The sequence below is a fragment of the Tursiops truncatus genome, chromosome 20 (assembly GCF_011762595.2).
Source record: "Tursiops truncatus isolate mTurTru1 chromosome 20, mTurTru1.mat.Y, whole genome shotgun sequence".
NCBI lineage: Eukaryota > Metazoa > Chordata > Mammalia > Artiodactyla > Delphinidae > Tursiops > Tursiops truncatus.
The window spans coordinates 47649987-47665865 of NC_047053.1; the positions used below are offsets into that span (position 1 = coordinate 47649987).

Sequence of the window (15879 nt, forward strand, 5' to 3'; positions counted from 1 at the left end):
GAGTCACCTTTCAGACATTTAAGTTAGAAACAGTTGTTTCTATTGGAACTTTTCTTACAGCATCTTGATTTTGCCATCACCTCAAGGTGTACTCTATCAAGTCAGAACACAGGCTAGGGATACTGAGTATCTTCCAAAAGAACCTCTAAATACAGATCAGCTTTCTTTCTCTCTCTCTCTCTTTCTTTCATTTTTGGCTGTGTTGGGTCTCTGTTGCTGTGCATGGGCTTTCTCTAGTTGTGGCAAGCAGGGGCTACTCTTTGTTGCGGTGCGCAGGCTTCTCATTGCAGTGGCTTCTTTTGTTGTGGAGCACGGGCTCTAGGCACACGGGCTTCAGTAGTTGTGGCACGTGGGCTCAGTGGTTGTGGCTCGCGGGCTCTAGAGCACAGGCTCAAGTAGTTGTGGTGCACGGGCTTAGCTGCTCTGCAGCATGTGGGATCTTCCCGGACCAGGGCTTGAACCCGTGTCCCCTGCATTGGCAGGCGGACTCTTAACCACTGTGCCACCAGGGAAGCCCCCTACAGATCAGCTTCCTAAGAATTTTCTAAAATAGCATAATTTGACAAGACCATTGAGCTGAAGCACCATATGGACTTCTCTGTCCATTTATAGAATCAGAGAAACTTAAGAGCTGAAGCAAAACTTAGACAACATCAAGGGCAAGCAGGGTGAGGGGAGAGTCTAACTTATTATCCAAAAGACCACAAAACTTTGTAGCTGTGGAATTGAGATGAGAACCGCAGATTCTTGACTCCCGACTTCCCGCACGTGTTACAACACCTTGCACCCTTCCCCCAAATCTGTCTTCTTCCTAACCACGTGCTTGTAGGCATGCTGAACTCATAGCCAGTATGTGAATATGTCAAGGACACAACCCATACAGATAAAGGAACAAGGGGGTCTCTTGCTGAAAAAGCTTCCCCAAATCATGAACTAGCTACAGGTTCTGCAAAGAATGCTTGGCAGCAAAGAAAAAGCCACGAGGAGAATAAAAAGTCAAGGCGTGCTAGAGGCAACTCCACGTTCGTGGTGCTCTCACCTGTACTTCAAAAGCAGTTTCAGTACCACTGAGCGGATGACAGGGGTCTTATCCACAACGTCATCAAAAGGAGAAAGAGATTTTGTGTGTTCACGGCGTCCTTAAACCAGAAGGAGAAAGGTAGATCATCGTTCACATCAGACATAAAGAGTGAGATGAAGAACTGAATTTTTAAGTCTATAGGAAGAAATCCACTCACTTTGGGAAGCCTCTCGAAAGAGCTCCTTCTCTACAAAGAGTAAAGACAGCAGAACATTGACCACATCCTTCTGAGGTGGAGAATTGTCTTTGAAGCACATGGTAGAAACTAGGTCCACAAAGAAACTATTGCACATCTGCCGGAAGCGAGCATGTTTCTTGATGACCTCCCTTAGGAATCGTTGAAAACCACGGTCAAAAGGCTTATAGAATGTGTTCCAGAATCCCTCCCTACAGAGTGCTTTGGGATTTGGACAGCATTTTTTTTTTTAATTAAAAGATGCAAGTATCTCCTTACATTGATTAGAACCAATCTCCAAAACTGCAGACAGTACATACACTTGGCTCTTTTGAGAAATACTTTGATCATTTGGGCCATCTAGCAATAGCCTTCATATCCCAAGAGCTTCTCAAAGATCCCATCCACTGGGCTTGCCTTGTGCTCCGCTTTCAGGAGGCATCAGAATGGAGGAAAACGGGAAGGAAAACCAACCACTTAGGCTAATTTTAACTACTGCCCTGAAAGGCACTTAGCCAGATAAGAGCTAGCTTTATCCTCAGGACATAGAACATGGATGGAATTTACATATCAAGAGGACAAACCAGTTGCATCTAAATTCTTCGGGTCTCTTGTGATGGCTTTATTTAGTTTACGAATTTCTGGTTTATTTCCTCTAATTTTTCTATCTCCCTAATCTGTATACATGTATGTCTTGAGGAGAGGATAATTTTCAGACACCAGGTGTTTATAAAGGTACATAAGTAGTTAGTTGTCTTTCTTAGAACACTTCTCTGTCAGGCTTTCTAAGATTAATAATTATATTTCTGAATACTGTATTTGCAAAAAAGGAAGAAAAAAGAGGAAGCTTTCTCAAGAGAAAGGGTGTTTTACCGGTGCTCCTGGGAAACAGAAGGAGAGAAGCTGTCTGGCAAGTCAGTTAAACAATAGGGGCATCCCATCTGCCCTTGGGTGAGGTGAACTTTGACGCAGCGCTGGCAGAATACATGGTCACAGGGCAGGCAGACAGGATCCTGTGCATCTCCCAGGCAGATGGGGCACGGCTTCACCCCAAACCTAGAAGCCAAGAAGGGTGACCAATTCTGAAGCAGAGAAGCTGGCCATGAGAAGCAAAAAATACAAAAGGTTCTGAATTCTCTCCCTTGCAGATCCCAAACCCAAGATCTCACCTGGTGAGGCTCTTGCTGACCTGGTCCTTACATTTACAAAGAGTGGTCATCACTGCGACGAAAGGCCTGTGAGTCTTGATGTCAGAGTCCTCTTGCAGGCACTGAAGGAGAAAGGCAGCGGGAGGAGGAGGGAAGCTAATTAGCAGTGAGGAAGGGCAGGAGTCAGCCGGGCAACAAAGGCAACAAAACACAACATCCCCTCTGCTGCTGGTGAAGCTGGGCAGTTAGGGCTCTGGTGTCTGCAGTGCAAGGCTTTTTTTTTTTTTTTTTTTTTTTTAATTTAGCAGTTTCTTTAACTTTGAATGCCCTTTGTGACTATGCTGCTTTGGGGAGAAGGTTGATATTCTCGGCTTCTGATTTTTCCCCTCTTCCTTTTTTTCTTTTAAGGTCTATCCCCCTCCTCCCGTTATGAGATATTTCAAGCTATAAAAGATAATATAATGACCACCTGCGTATCCACCAAACTTTAAGTAATCATAGCATTTTTTTTGAATATGTGCTTTATCAGTTTCTAAAGAAACAAAATATTACAGGTGCAGCTTCAAGTGTATCCTTTTCTGATCATATTTCCATCCCCCACCCCCCACCCAGCCCCAGAAAATCACATTCCTAAATTCCCACTTCCACTAGACTTGGATGCATGCATAAAAATCTTGTTGCTTTGAATGTTGTAAACTTTCTATCAGGGGCATCACACTGTACCTAAGCTTCTGCAACTTGCTTTTTTTGTTGATACAAGTAGGTTCAGATCATTCATGTTAACTGCTGTATGGTACTTGTTGATACCGGTCACCTGTTTTCCCATTAATGGACATTTAGAATGTTCCCAATTTCCTGCATTTACAGACATTTCTGCACCCAACATTCTTCCATGTGTCTGAGTACAAATGGGAAAATTCTCTAGGATATATATTTAGAAGTGGAAACACTGTTTTTTAGGAAATGCACATCTTTAATGATATAAGATAGTGAGTTTAATGGGTGTGCTTAGGGAATTTTCTGGTTAGGTATAATGTTTGCTATAGATGTTTTTCTATTAGGTATACCCCTTGGGCATTATCCGCTGAAGGAGAGTTCCTTTCTATTCCTAATTTGACAAGAGTATCTTTGTACCAAATTATAAATTTTATCAAATGCTTTATCTGCACCTTTGGAAATAATCGTTTGGAGTTTTTCTTTTAATTTGTTACATAACTGATGACACATCGATTTTATGATTTTGAGCTATCCTTGAATTCCCAGGATTAATCTTACTTGGCAATGATATTAGTTTTTAATACCCTGCTAAATTTGATCTGTTAATCAAAAGATTGAAAAAAGATTGAAAAAAGGCCAAAGGACTTGAATAGACATTTTCCAAAGAAGATATACAAATAGGCAATAAGCACATGAAAAAATGCTCAACATCACTAGTCATTAGGGAAATACAAATCAAAAACCACAATGAGATATCACTTCATACCCATTAGGAGGGCTATTATTAAAAAAAATGGAAAATAACAAGTGTTGGCAGGGATGTGGAGAAATTGGAGCCCTGGGGCATTGCTGGTGGGGAAGTAAAATGGTGTGGCAACTGTGGAAAACAGTATGGTAAAACGTCAAACACAGAATTACCATATGAGTCAGCAATTCCACTCTTAAGTACACACCCCAAAAAATTAAAAGTAGTGACTCAGACAGATACTTGTACACCCAGGTTCAGAGCAGCATTATTTACAATCACCAAAAGGTGGAAACAACCCAAATGTCCATCAACAGACGGATGGATAAACAGAATGTGCTCTATCCATACAGTGGAATCTTATTCAGCTTTAAAGAGGAAGGAAATTCTGACACCTGCTACAATGTGGATAAACCTTGAGAACATGATGCTTAGTGAAATAAGCCAGTCACAAAAGGACATTTCAAAGGCTGTACAGCAAAGCTGCTGGCAGTGCTTGTGTGAGGTTCCCAGTGGGCAGACACTGTCTTCCCTGAGTGGCCACTGATGCTGAAAGGACAGTCACTTTTTCTACAGAGTACTATCCTGTGTGTCACCAACTTTATCAAGGGTGTAGAGGGACAGAGACATGGGCTTCCTGACCCCTTGGTCCCACCGACAGCACTGTGTTTGGAAGTCCACAGGCCCAGCAGCATTCTCCTACACCCCCGTCTTCCTGACCGTGGCCGTGGGAAGCAGCTCCCTCCGCGGGCCAGGCTGCTGGTCTGGTCTGGGGCCACTGGAGGCCTGGCTGGAGCCCACCTTCAGTCCTCCCAAAGGTTTCCCAAGTGTACTTGCTGCATGAATAGTTCCTTTTCCTGCAAGGAACCCTAAATGACACACCCTGACTTAACACTCAGGAGAGGGTAAATATTGAAATATTAAACACCAAAATTTTAATGGCCTATGTGATGAAATATAACTCACATAAAACTCTCAGAGCAGAAAGGGGATATACCACCAAGATGGTAAAAGTCAGGTCACATTTCAATTGTTCTTTGTCTTACAAAGAGGCAGACCAGTGTTTGACAGGCCAAGCCTTCGCGCTCACCTTGTTCAGCAAGAAGACATACTCTGTCACCAGCTTGCACAGCTCGGGAATATAGCTCTCGGTCCCCAGGAGCACATGCTCCACAAAGAGCGCAATGGAGAAAATGCGATTCCATTGGGTTCTGTCGAGAGAGGGGGTCCCTCACTCAGCTCTGACAAAAGCGCCTGAGATGAATGAAGAGGGGCAGGGAGGCAGTTCCAAGGCACAGGGGTTGAAAGATAAGAAAAGGACCGGGCGTGAAGGTGGGTGAAAGAATTAGGTAGAAGCCCTTTGTGATGTGCTCCCTGACCTCCACACACTTTGTCTCTTTCCGCCCCTCCCCTCAGACTCTCAGCTGGGACATCTCAAGTTCTATGCCTCTGACTGTGTCCGGTGAGTCCCACCTCGCCCTTAAAGGCCAGCACAGGATTTGTCCCCTGGAGAGTCTACCCTGTGTGTTCCCTCTCTGCTGCCCTGCTGGGGTCCTTTGCAGCTGCTTCTTCTCCCTCAGGATCATCATAATCTGCTGCCTTTCTATCACCCCCATCACTCCACGCACTCCCTGAATGTACACCTCTCTAAGATCATCATGATGCCTGGCATTTAGTAAGGGTTCAAGAGACGTTAAAGAATGAATGAGGACAGGCCCACCTCCTGTGGCAGGAGCATCTGCTCTCTCTCTCATGTGCCCGGGACTCCTGGATCTCACCTGACATCCCTGATGACGGTTACCATCCTGTTGCCCTGCAGGTACCCATCTGAGCAGAGGAGCTCCAGCGGCATGCGAAGATTCTTCACCATCTGTAACCAAGCTTGGGGACTGGGCTTCAGGAGGTTTTCTGTCAGCATTTCAGCACAGGCCACTGCAGCAAACACATCCAGACTCTGGGGGGCAGAGAACAGGCCTGTGACTGAGCAGCCTGTCCCCTGACCCCCACTGGGCTGCTCTAACCATTAAGTCGGAGGCCCTGGCTGTTAGCCCAGTGTGTTCTTGTGTTCCAGGCTTGTAGCTTCACCTTTCATTGTCTTGGGATCTAGGAAGCATGAGCTAGATGCGTTCTAACTGAGGAGCCACACTGACATGTGTGCCCCATGAAGATGTTTCCCATTTGGAATGTGGTCCATAAGCTTTCCCTTCCCAGGGCGGCAGTAGGAGCAACCGCCCAGTCGCTGAGGAAGCCAAGCCTGGCTGCAGGCACGTGATGTCCCTAAGAGGGGCCATACCAGCTCATGTCCGGCCCAGCTGTGGTTCCAGGTGCCTTTTGTAAGGCTCTGTAGAACTTGGGGGTAGATGGTCAAGATCCTGGAGAAGTTCTGTAGCCGGCTCCTGAAATGCTGGTAGGCAAGGTGCACGGACGGTAAGGAGATCTCTTCCGCTGGCCTTCCTGCCTTCAGCTGATTGATGCAGGACCCCAGAGCCATCTGCAGAACCTGGGATGAGAAACAAGCTTTTACTATATACTTGTAAATTATTTTTTTTAAAAAAGATACACTTTCCTTGTGGGAAACCGGAACTATTCAAAAATGACAAAAAAGAAAATTAAAAACCATGCACACTATTAGTATCCCTCGTTTACTTTTTGGTGTCGTCCCTTCTAGACGTTTGTGATCCATACCTCTTCTCCCTGTGGTCCCCAAATCAGGGTCACAGAGTATTCCTGATTTTTTTCCACTTTACATTACAAGCATTTCTCTATCACGAGCATGCTCGAAGACATCGTTTTTAACCAGTCAAATGGCTGTACAAATATTTGTCCAACCCTTATTTTAAGACAATTACATTGTTTCTAATTTTCTGTTTTTAGAAATAAAACTGCAAAGAACATTCCCGTGAATAAAATATTTGTTCACGTCTCCGACAACGTTCTCAGGACAGAATCGCCAGTTCAGATTTTGTGAAGTTTTTCATTCATCCCGACAGATGGTTTTCCAGAAGCACCACGCCGTTCACACCGCCACTGGCAATGGAGGAACTCCTGGCTGTTTTATAGCCACGTTATTATTATTTATTATTTATTTTTTTTTTGCGGTACGTGGGCCTTTCACTGCTGTGGCCTCTCCCGCCGCGGAGCATAGGCTCCGGACGCACAGGCCCAGCGGCCACGGCTCACAGGCCCAACCGCTCCGTCCGGGACACGAACCCGTGTCCCCTGCATCGGCAGGCAGACTCCCAATCACTGCGCCACCAGGGAAGCCCCCTCCTGGCTGTTTTAAAAACCAGTTTTGCCACAAGAGCAAGTAAAGATCGTATCTAAAAGTTGTTCATGCCTTGCTGATTTACTAGTGAGGCTGAGCACTTTTTCCAGTGTTTTCTGGACATCTGTATAATTATTCTGTTAATAGTTAATTTCTAACTTTCAGTCATTTTTAAAAATTAGGAGATTTTCTTATTGTATCCTAAGAATACTTTATTAACCCTTAATCATGTTGGCTGTTAAGTATGTTTTCCTCAAATCTGTCAGTTTCCTTTTTTAGGAACTGAAGTTTGAAATCTTCAATATTTCCATTGAAATTTTAGTTAATATCATTATTATTACCTTGCTGTGATCAGTTAAATATTTACCTAAGTTTCTTCAAGAAAAACTAAACATTTAAAAAGAAGGTGTCACAGGAAATCGGAGGTCTTCTTCCTGTTAATAAAAGCTCCATGTTTTAGGGGCGCTGGTCAGTGGGCTAAGCATCCAGCCCCGAGAGTTCTGAGGGGGTCAGTGGCATTTTCTCATACCACTGTCCTCTTGGACCACATTCTGTTCCACAAACACTACAGCTCCAGAAGTTGAGGAAAAGTTCCCATGTTGGCATCTTGTCCACGTTATACCAGCCTCACCCTGCCCCCTAGTCAGTACTCACGTTTAACTCTTCCCAAGTGGACACTCTCATGGTCAAGAGAAGGAAGTCCTTCAGGTAGCACTGAAGAAGTTCTTGCCGCTGGTCTACAGTGAGCTGAGCAAGAAACCTGCCCAGTGCGGTCTGCTGAAAGAGCTCCACTAACTTCTCTGCCAGTCCTGCCGGGGGTGGGTGAGGGGGGAGATGGAGAACGGCTTGGGGTGAGGATGTTGACCATGACTCCCCTTACCCGCTGAATGCAGGGACATGGACATGGTTCTAATAAGGCTGCCTTTTTAATCATCATTTTTTATCATCATTTCTGGACACTTTAGATATCTTCTCAGTGGAATAACAGAAACAAAGTCAGAAGGAATGTTCCATTCCGGTCATAAAAGCCTAGCCAGCCCCAAAGAGAACACAACCTGGGATAGATCAAGTTTATTTCTACCAAGTCATAACGTGCTTTGGGAACCCCGGACCCAAGCGAACCAGGAATGAGTGGGTTGCCCTCCAGGGGCTGGGATCATATGCTGCTCAAATCAAAAAGATCTGCCGTCTAGTGGATGGGATGCTGGCCCCCAAGTCACATGCTATTATAGAAAAGTAGGGTCAGTTAGGATATGGTATGAGAAAGAGAAATACTCTCTCTTCAGGAGAGAGACTGCTTCAGGTTTGTTCAGAAAGAGTGGCAGAATGCTTACCTAGAAAAATAAGTTCATCTTCAAGTATTTTGACCAGTATTTTTTTAAGAAATCTTTCCTTTTTTTAAAAAAATTGAAATATAGTTGATATATCATATTATGTTAGTTTCAGTGATGTGACATCTGCCTACCTTATGAAATGATTACAAGTCTAGTAACCATCTTTGTCCTGTATTTTTAAAAAGCAGTACTATACATAAACTTTGAAAAGATTACTTCATGTATGAAAGATGACTTTCCCAAAAGTGCTATGTGACCACCGGTTTTCCTGGAATGTCTGTGGCCAGACTACTTGGCACGTGACAACAGAGCAAGGTGCCCTGTGACTCAGGGCAAAGGTATTACTCTACTCTGGTCACTGGCAGTTGCTGAGAAGGGCCCAGCTGGGGACATCTTGAGTCCTGGTGCCTTAGTTGCCCAGGGAACTCAGAATGGGGGTGACCACCTATGACGGGTAGCAGGGTCTCCTCCTGCCAGAACACGTCCCCTCCCACCATCGCTGGGCTCACCTTCATCTCCCGTGATGTACTGAGTGTGGACCCACAGCTCCTCCAGATAGTCCTTGATTCTCCAGCTAAACGGGACACTGTTGGAAGTGTCCTCTGAGAGGTTCATGTAGTTCTGCACTATGATGTAGGACATCTCCCCTTTAGACCTGCAATCGGCCAAACAAGGACCAAGAATGTGGTTAGTGAGACGCCGCTCAAGACACAAGACGAGATCCACTCCTGATGCCAATTCCTCTCCATCCTTAAGAACTGGGAGGCTTAGTGGGCTACAAAGACAGTTCCCCGGTCTATTGAACAGCTCACCTTTATGTTATAAAGGAACTCAAGGATGACCGTATGTTATCTCTTGGTTTTACAGACAAAACAAAAACAAACCACAGCTGGAAGGGGTTAAGTAGGTTGCTTGAAGTCTTGGGCAGAACCAGTCTGGTGGTGTCTGAACCCACCCTTACCCTATACCTAGGCAAAGAGAATCGAAGCCCCCTGAAATCCAAACAGGAAGGTTCTGGCAGGCCAGCTGAGCTTGAGTTACACAAGATCGGGTCTAGGGATAGGCTCTGTGGTTCCCGCCATTGGCAGGAGGAGCAGGAAAATCAACACAAACGCTCTCCTACGTGCAGCTTCGCCAGTGTAGACGAGGTGGAAGCTGGCCATTTTAACTGCAAAGGGTGCTCTGAGAACAGGGGAATGAGGAAAGCCGAGAATGAAACAAGTATTTCTCAGAACTCGCGTCAACTCTTTTGTTACTGTAATGTCATGACCCTTCAGGCTACAGAAACAGCCAACTTAAATGTGATTCTAAAACCCATAACTATATTTCATCAAACACCTGGGAGGGCCTATTAAGTTTGTTGCTATGTTATGGGTTTTTTTCCCTTCCCATGAAAAGAAAGTCTTCTATTCACCTTGTATCATTTGCCACAAGAGGAATGTTCAGAAGCTTAACGTCACTGAAAATAAACATCCAAAGATCTCTTGCCCAGGACGGAGAATGTGGGTTGGTCAGCAGCTCGAGGTTGCCATCTCTGTCCATGAAAGATATCATGCTCGCCAGGAGGGGAGTCACAGCACCCTGGACCCGCTTCCAGATGGTCTGCCTATGTTTGGGAGAGAAGCAGGCCTGCTCAGGTTTGAGGGACCACAGATCACACTGGGATGCCTGCATCCTTTTCACATTTTGTGCCTTCTTGGTAGTAACAAAACATCTGCTCTATTACTCCTACACTGTAGCTGTGTTTTTCATGTTTTTTTACATCATTTTTAAGTACTAGAAGAAAGACTTACAAATCGAAATAAGATTAGAGGCAGAATTGGAAAGGTCCGTAATTCTACCTCTAATAAACTGGAATTAGTTCGTTGAAAAGGCCAAGTAGTATTTGTTTTATTTTGTTATATAGCTGTTTTCCAGAACAAGTCATCCAGGCTCTATAAATAAAGAAAAGAATGACCAAATTCATTTGAAAAAAATGTTATTTTAAGAAAAAAAAAAATCAGTTGGGAATAGAATATAATAAAGAGACCAAAGTAAATTCATTCCAGGTACGTTAAACAAGAAAGCATATCTTTATCTAGAACTTAGTTTTTATTGTTGATGGTTTTGTACATTAGATCTGAATATTTATATATACGTATATACACATATATATAAACTTGACTGCTTATATTAACTCATACATGTACAATTATATTTAGTAATAAAATATATTTTATTTTATAAAAATAAACTTAAGTCATTTAAAAATTCTTATGGTAAGGCCAAAGAAATCTACTACTAGGTAATTAATATTGGGGAGAAAAATGCATGTTCCATTTTGAAAAGAAAAAGAAATACTTTTTAAAAATATTGAACCAGAAATGTGCAGAAAACTGTGAGAGTGAAAGGTAAAAGCTGGCTGCAGGGAGAAATGGGGGAAGCTGTACCTGGTCACATATGCAGACTTTGGGTGCTGGAAAAACCCTAGTACAGTCATCCCTCCATACCCATAAGGGGTTGGTTCCAGGACCCTGACAGATACAAAATCTGAGGATGCTCAAGTCCCTTATATAAAATGGTGCAGTATTTGCATATAACCTACGTACATCCTCCTTTACACTTTAAATCATCCTTAGATTACTTATAACACCTAATACAAAGTCAACACTACGTAAACTGTTGTAAATACAAGGTAAATGCTATGCAGATAGTTGCCAGCATGTGGCAAATTCAAGTTTTGCTTTTTGGAACTTTCCGGATTTTTTTTTTTCCCGAATATTTTCGGCCCGCAGTTGGTTGAGTCTGTGAATTTGGAACCTGAGGATATGGAGGGCTGACTGTGTAAAGACTATCCCAATTTGGATTATTTAATGCCAAGAGGGCAAATGACTGAAATCCAAAACACATGGAGGGTGAGCAGTTAGCTTCCAAACCCTTGTGAGAACGGGCCAGTAGGCCCCAGAGCTCCACCTGGACTCAGATGCTGGTCGGATCCCATGGCGGCCCCTGAGTGCAAGGAGGCCAGTCCTGACGCAGAGCAAACAGCAGAGCAGTGACAAGTGGCGCCACCCTTGCCACTATGAACACCCTTTGAACACTGGCAAATGTGGGAAGTGCAGTAAGTGAAGGGGTGGTGTCAAGGGTACATTGAAAATACAGATTTTAAGAAGCATTTATGTAAAAACAAGCATTTAGTAAAATCCATACAGAGGAACCAAGGGAAATGAAAATAATTCTAGGTCCAAATCTAATCTTATAAAGTTCCTTCAGAAGGTACAATTAGGAAAGAAATGAAGGCTAACTACAGAAAAACACAGAAGCAGAAAAACCCTACAGTCACAAACCCAGCATCAATAAGCTCACATGGTCCATTTAACCCTGGATGTTCCCACGTGTCCCCCCTGCCAATGGCATGAAGGCGACACACCCCTGCTGAATCCAAGCCTCCGGATGAGTTAACCTTTCTCTCAGAGATGAAGAAACTGAGGGCCAGGGTGGTGAAGTCACAGGTCTAAGACGACCCTGCCGACAGGGGCGGGTGGAATCTTCCATTTGGAATCCAGAGCAAATGCCCCCTGCCTCAGCCACAAAGGTTGTCACGGGCTAGTCTTGAAAACAATGTCAAGTTTTGCAGAAAAAGGACCAGGGACAACAAATGAATACTCTGGGTCTTATTTTCGTAGTAATCAAATAACTTCACGCAGGAGGCCTGGGAAAACAACTTCGCTTCCCTCCCTTAATTTACTAACCTAAAAAGGCACCCATTTCTATGGTAATGGTCATGCTGGTACAAGTTTACATCCAACAAGAACAGATGTTCTGGGTTGTTTTGTTTTGTTTTGTGTTATGAAAAAATTTAAACTCACACAAAAGTAGAGAAAAGAGTCTGGCAAACCCCATGTAACTGCCGCCCAGACCATCTTGTGCTCTGGGGAAAAAATATTGACAGCTCTGAATTTCTCAGAGGTTTGGAAAGAAGCGTCTCCTCGGCTGGAAGAGCCATGCATCCACCCCCCAGCCAGCCCTGGTTTCCCTTCACGGCAGTACCTGAACGTGCCGGCTTCCTGCAGAGCGTCCTGATTGGAGGCTTCCCTCACCACCCAGTCTTTCACATTGTAGAGGTAGTTCTCTTCTTGCTTCTTTAAAAGGACAGAGAGGCGCATCTTGGTGACCCGTAAGAAAGCGGCTATGGAAAAGCAGAGCAGATGGGCACTCAGCACATCCCCGGGCACCGAGTGGTAGGCTCTGCATCCCTGACCTGCCCCAGCAGGAGGGTAAGCCCGTTTCCTTTGGGCAGGCCAGGTCTACAGAAATCCCGGAGGTGCACTTAGATTCCCAGGGGGCCAGCTGCTTCTGGGAGCCACAGAAAGCGGCAGCGGGGGGATGATTCATGGTCCAAAGAAGGAGCCCAGGCTGGGGTGCAGGCAAGAGGGGCCCCACGCCTCTGTACTTGCCATCTTCGTCTAGGAGGCTGAGGAGAATGGACACCCTCCGCATGCTGCGCTGACAAGCCTCGTTCTGGTCTCTGAGCATGCCCACGGCGCCCTGGATACAGCTTCCCAGCAGCCTGGTGGTGTCCAGGATCTGCGTCTGTCGACAGAGACAATCAAACCTTCCGTTTCTGTCACTTACAAGTCAGGAGAAGCCAGGCGACACATGGGAGACAAGGTCTAAGCACCTATGTGCAGGGGGCACAGTGTTCCTCCTGCCCAAGCTCCCGCCACGTGCCCTTGCCAAGTTCCCCTTAGAACCACTGTGAGGGAATTCCCTGGCGGTCCGGTGGTTAAGGCTCCGGCACTTTCACTGCTGTGGGCCTGGGTTCAATCCCTAGTCAGGGAACTAACATCCTACAACCCACGTGGTACAGCCATAAAAAGTGAAAAAAAGGAAACCACTGTAACATGATCCCGTGTGCCTGGGGACCCCGTCAGTGGTCAAGGATCAGAGCAAAACTGACCAGGGGACACCAGGAAAAGCCAAGGTCAGATCTGGTACTGGTAATTCACCTGCACTTGCAGTGGCAGGGGGAGGAGTGTTGGGCTAAGCCCTGGACAGCTGAGTCCACTCCTCAGACAAGTCTAAGGAAGGGAAGCCCAACAGCACGGAGGCTCAGAGGACTAGAAAGAGCAAGAACTCACATCACTTCCTGGTCCAGAGGTCGGGCTGTCCATTGCCTCAGAACTTTCTGTCTCCATTTCCACCTCTGCCACTTCCCCTGATGTGGCCACCTCAGTTTCCATCACCTCCTCACCATCGTCTTGGGCCCCGTGTTCCACCTCCACTGCATAGAAGCAAAACAATGGAGTTACTGTTCAGAGGTGGAAGGGGAGCGCTGGCAACAGCCTCTACGTGGCGTGCTGGGGCTCTAACCACTGGGATTTCCCTGGCAACAGCTCGGGGGAGGGTCCCCAAAGGACAGGCCGTCAGTCATGCAGATCAGCCTCTGTTCGCCCACTGGATGTGGTCCATCAGTGCAACCCGAACCTCCGTCCTGGGCTCGGATGGCTGATCCGGGAGGCAGGGCAGACAGAATCTGACATGTTCCACAGGCACCTGCAAAGACCTACCTTTCCTGTGGAAATACTGTCTTCTCCTGGCCTTGGAAAGCAGTAGACAGTGCCCTCGATTCATCATCACTCAGTTCAGCAAACATGTCCCGAGCTCTTGCCGAGGGGCAGGTGTTGGACCCAAGGGAATGGTAGCCTAAGGTCCCATCCTCGCAGCGCCGCACACACCTCCCTGCAGCCACTCCCACCATCCTGTCTCCCCGAGGACCTTTCCTCCACACTCACACTCAGGCTGATCTTCTGGTTTAAACAGCTGGCTGATGGCCACATCCTGCAATTTAGTCACGTCCGAAACCATCACTGTGGATCTCCGGAGGTCGTCGATGTGTACAGACTGCCACAGCCCTGGGAAAACAAGCCCCAGAAGCTTCCCTGTCTCCTCTGGTTTCTTCCTGTCAGTCATAAGCAGGGATACACTACCAACCCTATGTTTCAACGCAGTGCGGAATGAACATTTTGTATCCTGAAGTCTAATTCCTTCAATATACACAGGAACCATATAGATGTCATGCTACAGCTGTTAGCAACTTTAGCATAAAATTCAGTTTTAAGAACTGAGATGACTACTTTGTAAAAAATGTTTGAAGAAGGCTTGTGATTCTTTTATAAATTTGTTATTAAACTTGCTGTATCATAATTAGTAGAGGGGTGTGAGACAACGGCAAGCTTTGCCCCCCATTAACTATGAAATTATTAAAGTAAACTGTTATTTGCCTATTTCTAGAATACTAATTTTCTCATACAGGGGATTCCTTGGAGATACTTTGGGATCAGGTCCAGACCATCACGAAAAAACAAATATTACAATAAACTGAATCACACAATTTTTTTGGTTTCCCAGTGCCTATAAAAGTTATGTTTACATTATACTGTATTTTATTAAGTGTGCAATAGCATTATGTCTCAAAAAACAATGTACATGCCTTAATTAAAAAATACTGTATAGCACACACAAAAACAAAACAACCAAAAAAATACTGCATTGCTAAAAAATGCTAACCCTCATTGAGCCCTCAGCTAGTCGTAATAGTAACATCAAAGGTCACTGATCCCACGTCACCATAGAACATATGATAATGAAAATGTTTGAAATATTGCGAGAATTGCCAAAATATGACACAGAGACATGAAGTGAGCAAATGCTTTCAGAAAAATGGCACCGATAGACTTGGCACAAACCTTCAATTTGTAAAAAACGCAGTATCCGTCAAGTGTAATAAAGCAAAGTGCACTTAAACGAGGTGTGCCTGTGTGATAAATATTTGGTGGCTAATTCCTCAGGAAAAAAGAGAGAGAGAGAGAGATTTAAGATAGCATTTCCCCACCCCAGAAGCAGGCATAAAGTATCCATGCATTCGTAACACTGTTAGCTGGAACTCTCTCTCTGCATTATCCATATAGTAAAAGGTGAGGAACCAGAGATTAATCAAGTGTTTATCGACAAGTGATGAAAGAAGTGCTATATGTTGGAACAGCCAGTCCAAAGATGAGTGTTTTTTGCATTAATCAGCAGTAAGAAATCTCAATGAAAAAAATATTGTTGAGATTAATATTAATGTTCCAATGTCAGACTTTGTACATCATAGGACCAAATTAGAAACAACTTAAACATCATTAAACAAACATATTCACTAATATTTTGGTCCTACCTCCATGGGATCCTACAAAGGACGTTCCACTTCCCATCCGGGACAGTTTTGTGATGAAATAGACTAAGACGTAGTCCTTATTTCCTTGTATCTTGTTGATTTCATTTATAGCAGAATACCTATTTTAAAAACAAACAAGCAAAGACAAAATAAATCAAAACAAAACCCAAGAAAATAAACAAAATGGACGTTGTAAAATGCCTGAAGGGTGTCCTC

The 15879-nt window shown here is 44.8% G+C and overlaps 1 protein-coding gene across 4 annotated transcripts in view; it reads right to left on the reverse strand.

The window, feature by feature from the left end:
* Positions 1–15879, reverse strand: part of RNF213 (ring finger protein 213) — a 112172-nt gene that overhangs the window by 24819 nt on the left and 71474 nt on the right. For all 4 annotated transcript variants that reach the window (XR_012328630.1, XM_033846798.2, XM_033846799.2 and 1 more), the window contains 15 exons: positions 15664–15782; positions 14240–14359; positions 13586–13728; positions 12902–13037; positions 12495–12633; positions 9880–10071; positions 8975–9120; positions 7786–7940; positions 6160–6366; positions 5645–5820; positions 4957–5077; positions 2426–2526; positions 2130–2312; positions 1239–1408; positions 1040–1139 (listed from right to left, as the gene is read on the reverse strand). Coding sequence is in view for 3 of the 4 variants with exons in the window: in XM_033846798.2 (XP_033702689.1) it covers positions 1040–1139; positions 1239–1408; positions 2130–2312; positions 2426–2526; positions 4957–5077; positions 5645–5820; positions 6160–6366; positions 7786–7940; positions 8975–9120; positions 9880–10071; positions 12495–12633; positions 12902–13037; positions 13586–13728; positions 14240–14359; positions 15664–15782 (2208 nt within the window). In the remaining variant the exon portion in view is untranslated. The remainder of the gene's footprint in view (positions 1–1039; positions 1140–1238; positions 1409–2129; positions 2313–2425; positions 2527–4956; positions 5078–5644; positions 5821–6159; positions 6367–7785; positions 7941–8974; positions 9121–9879; positions 10072–12494; positions 12634–12901; positions 13038–13585; positions 13729–14239; positions 14360–15663; positions 15783–15879) is intronic.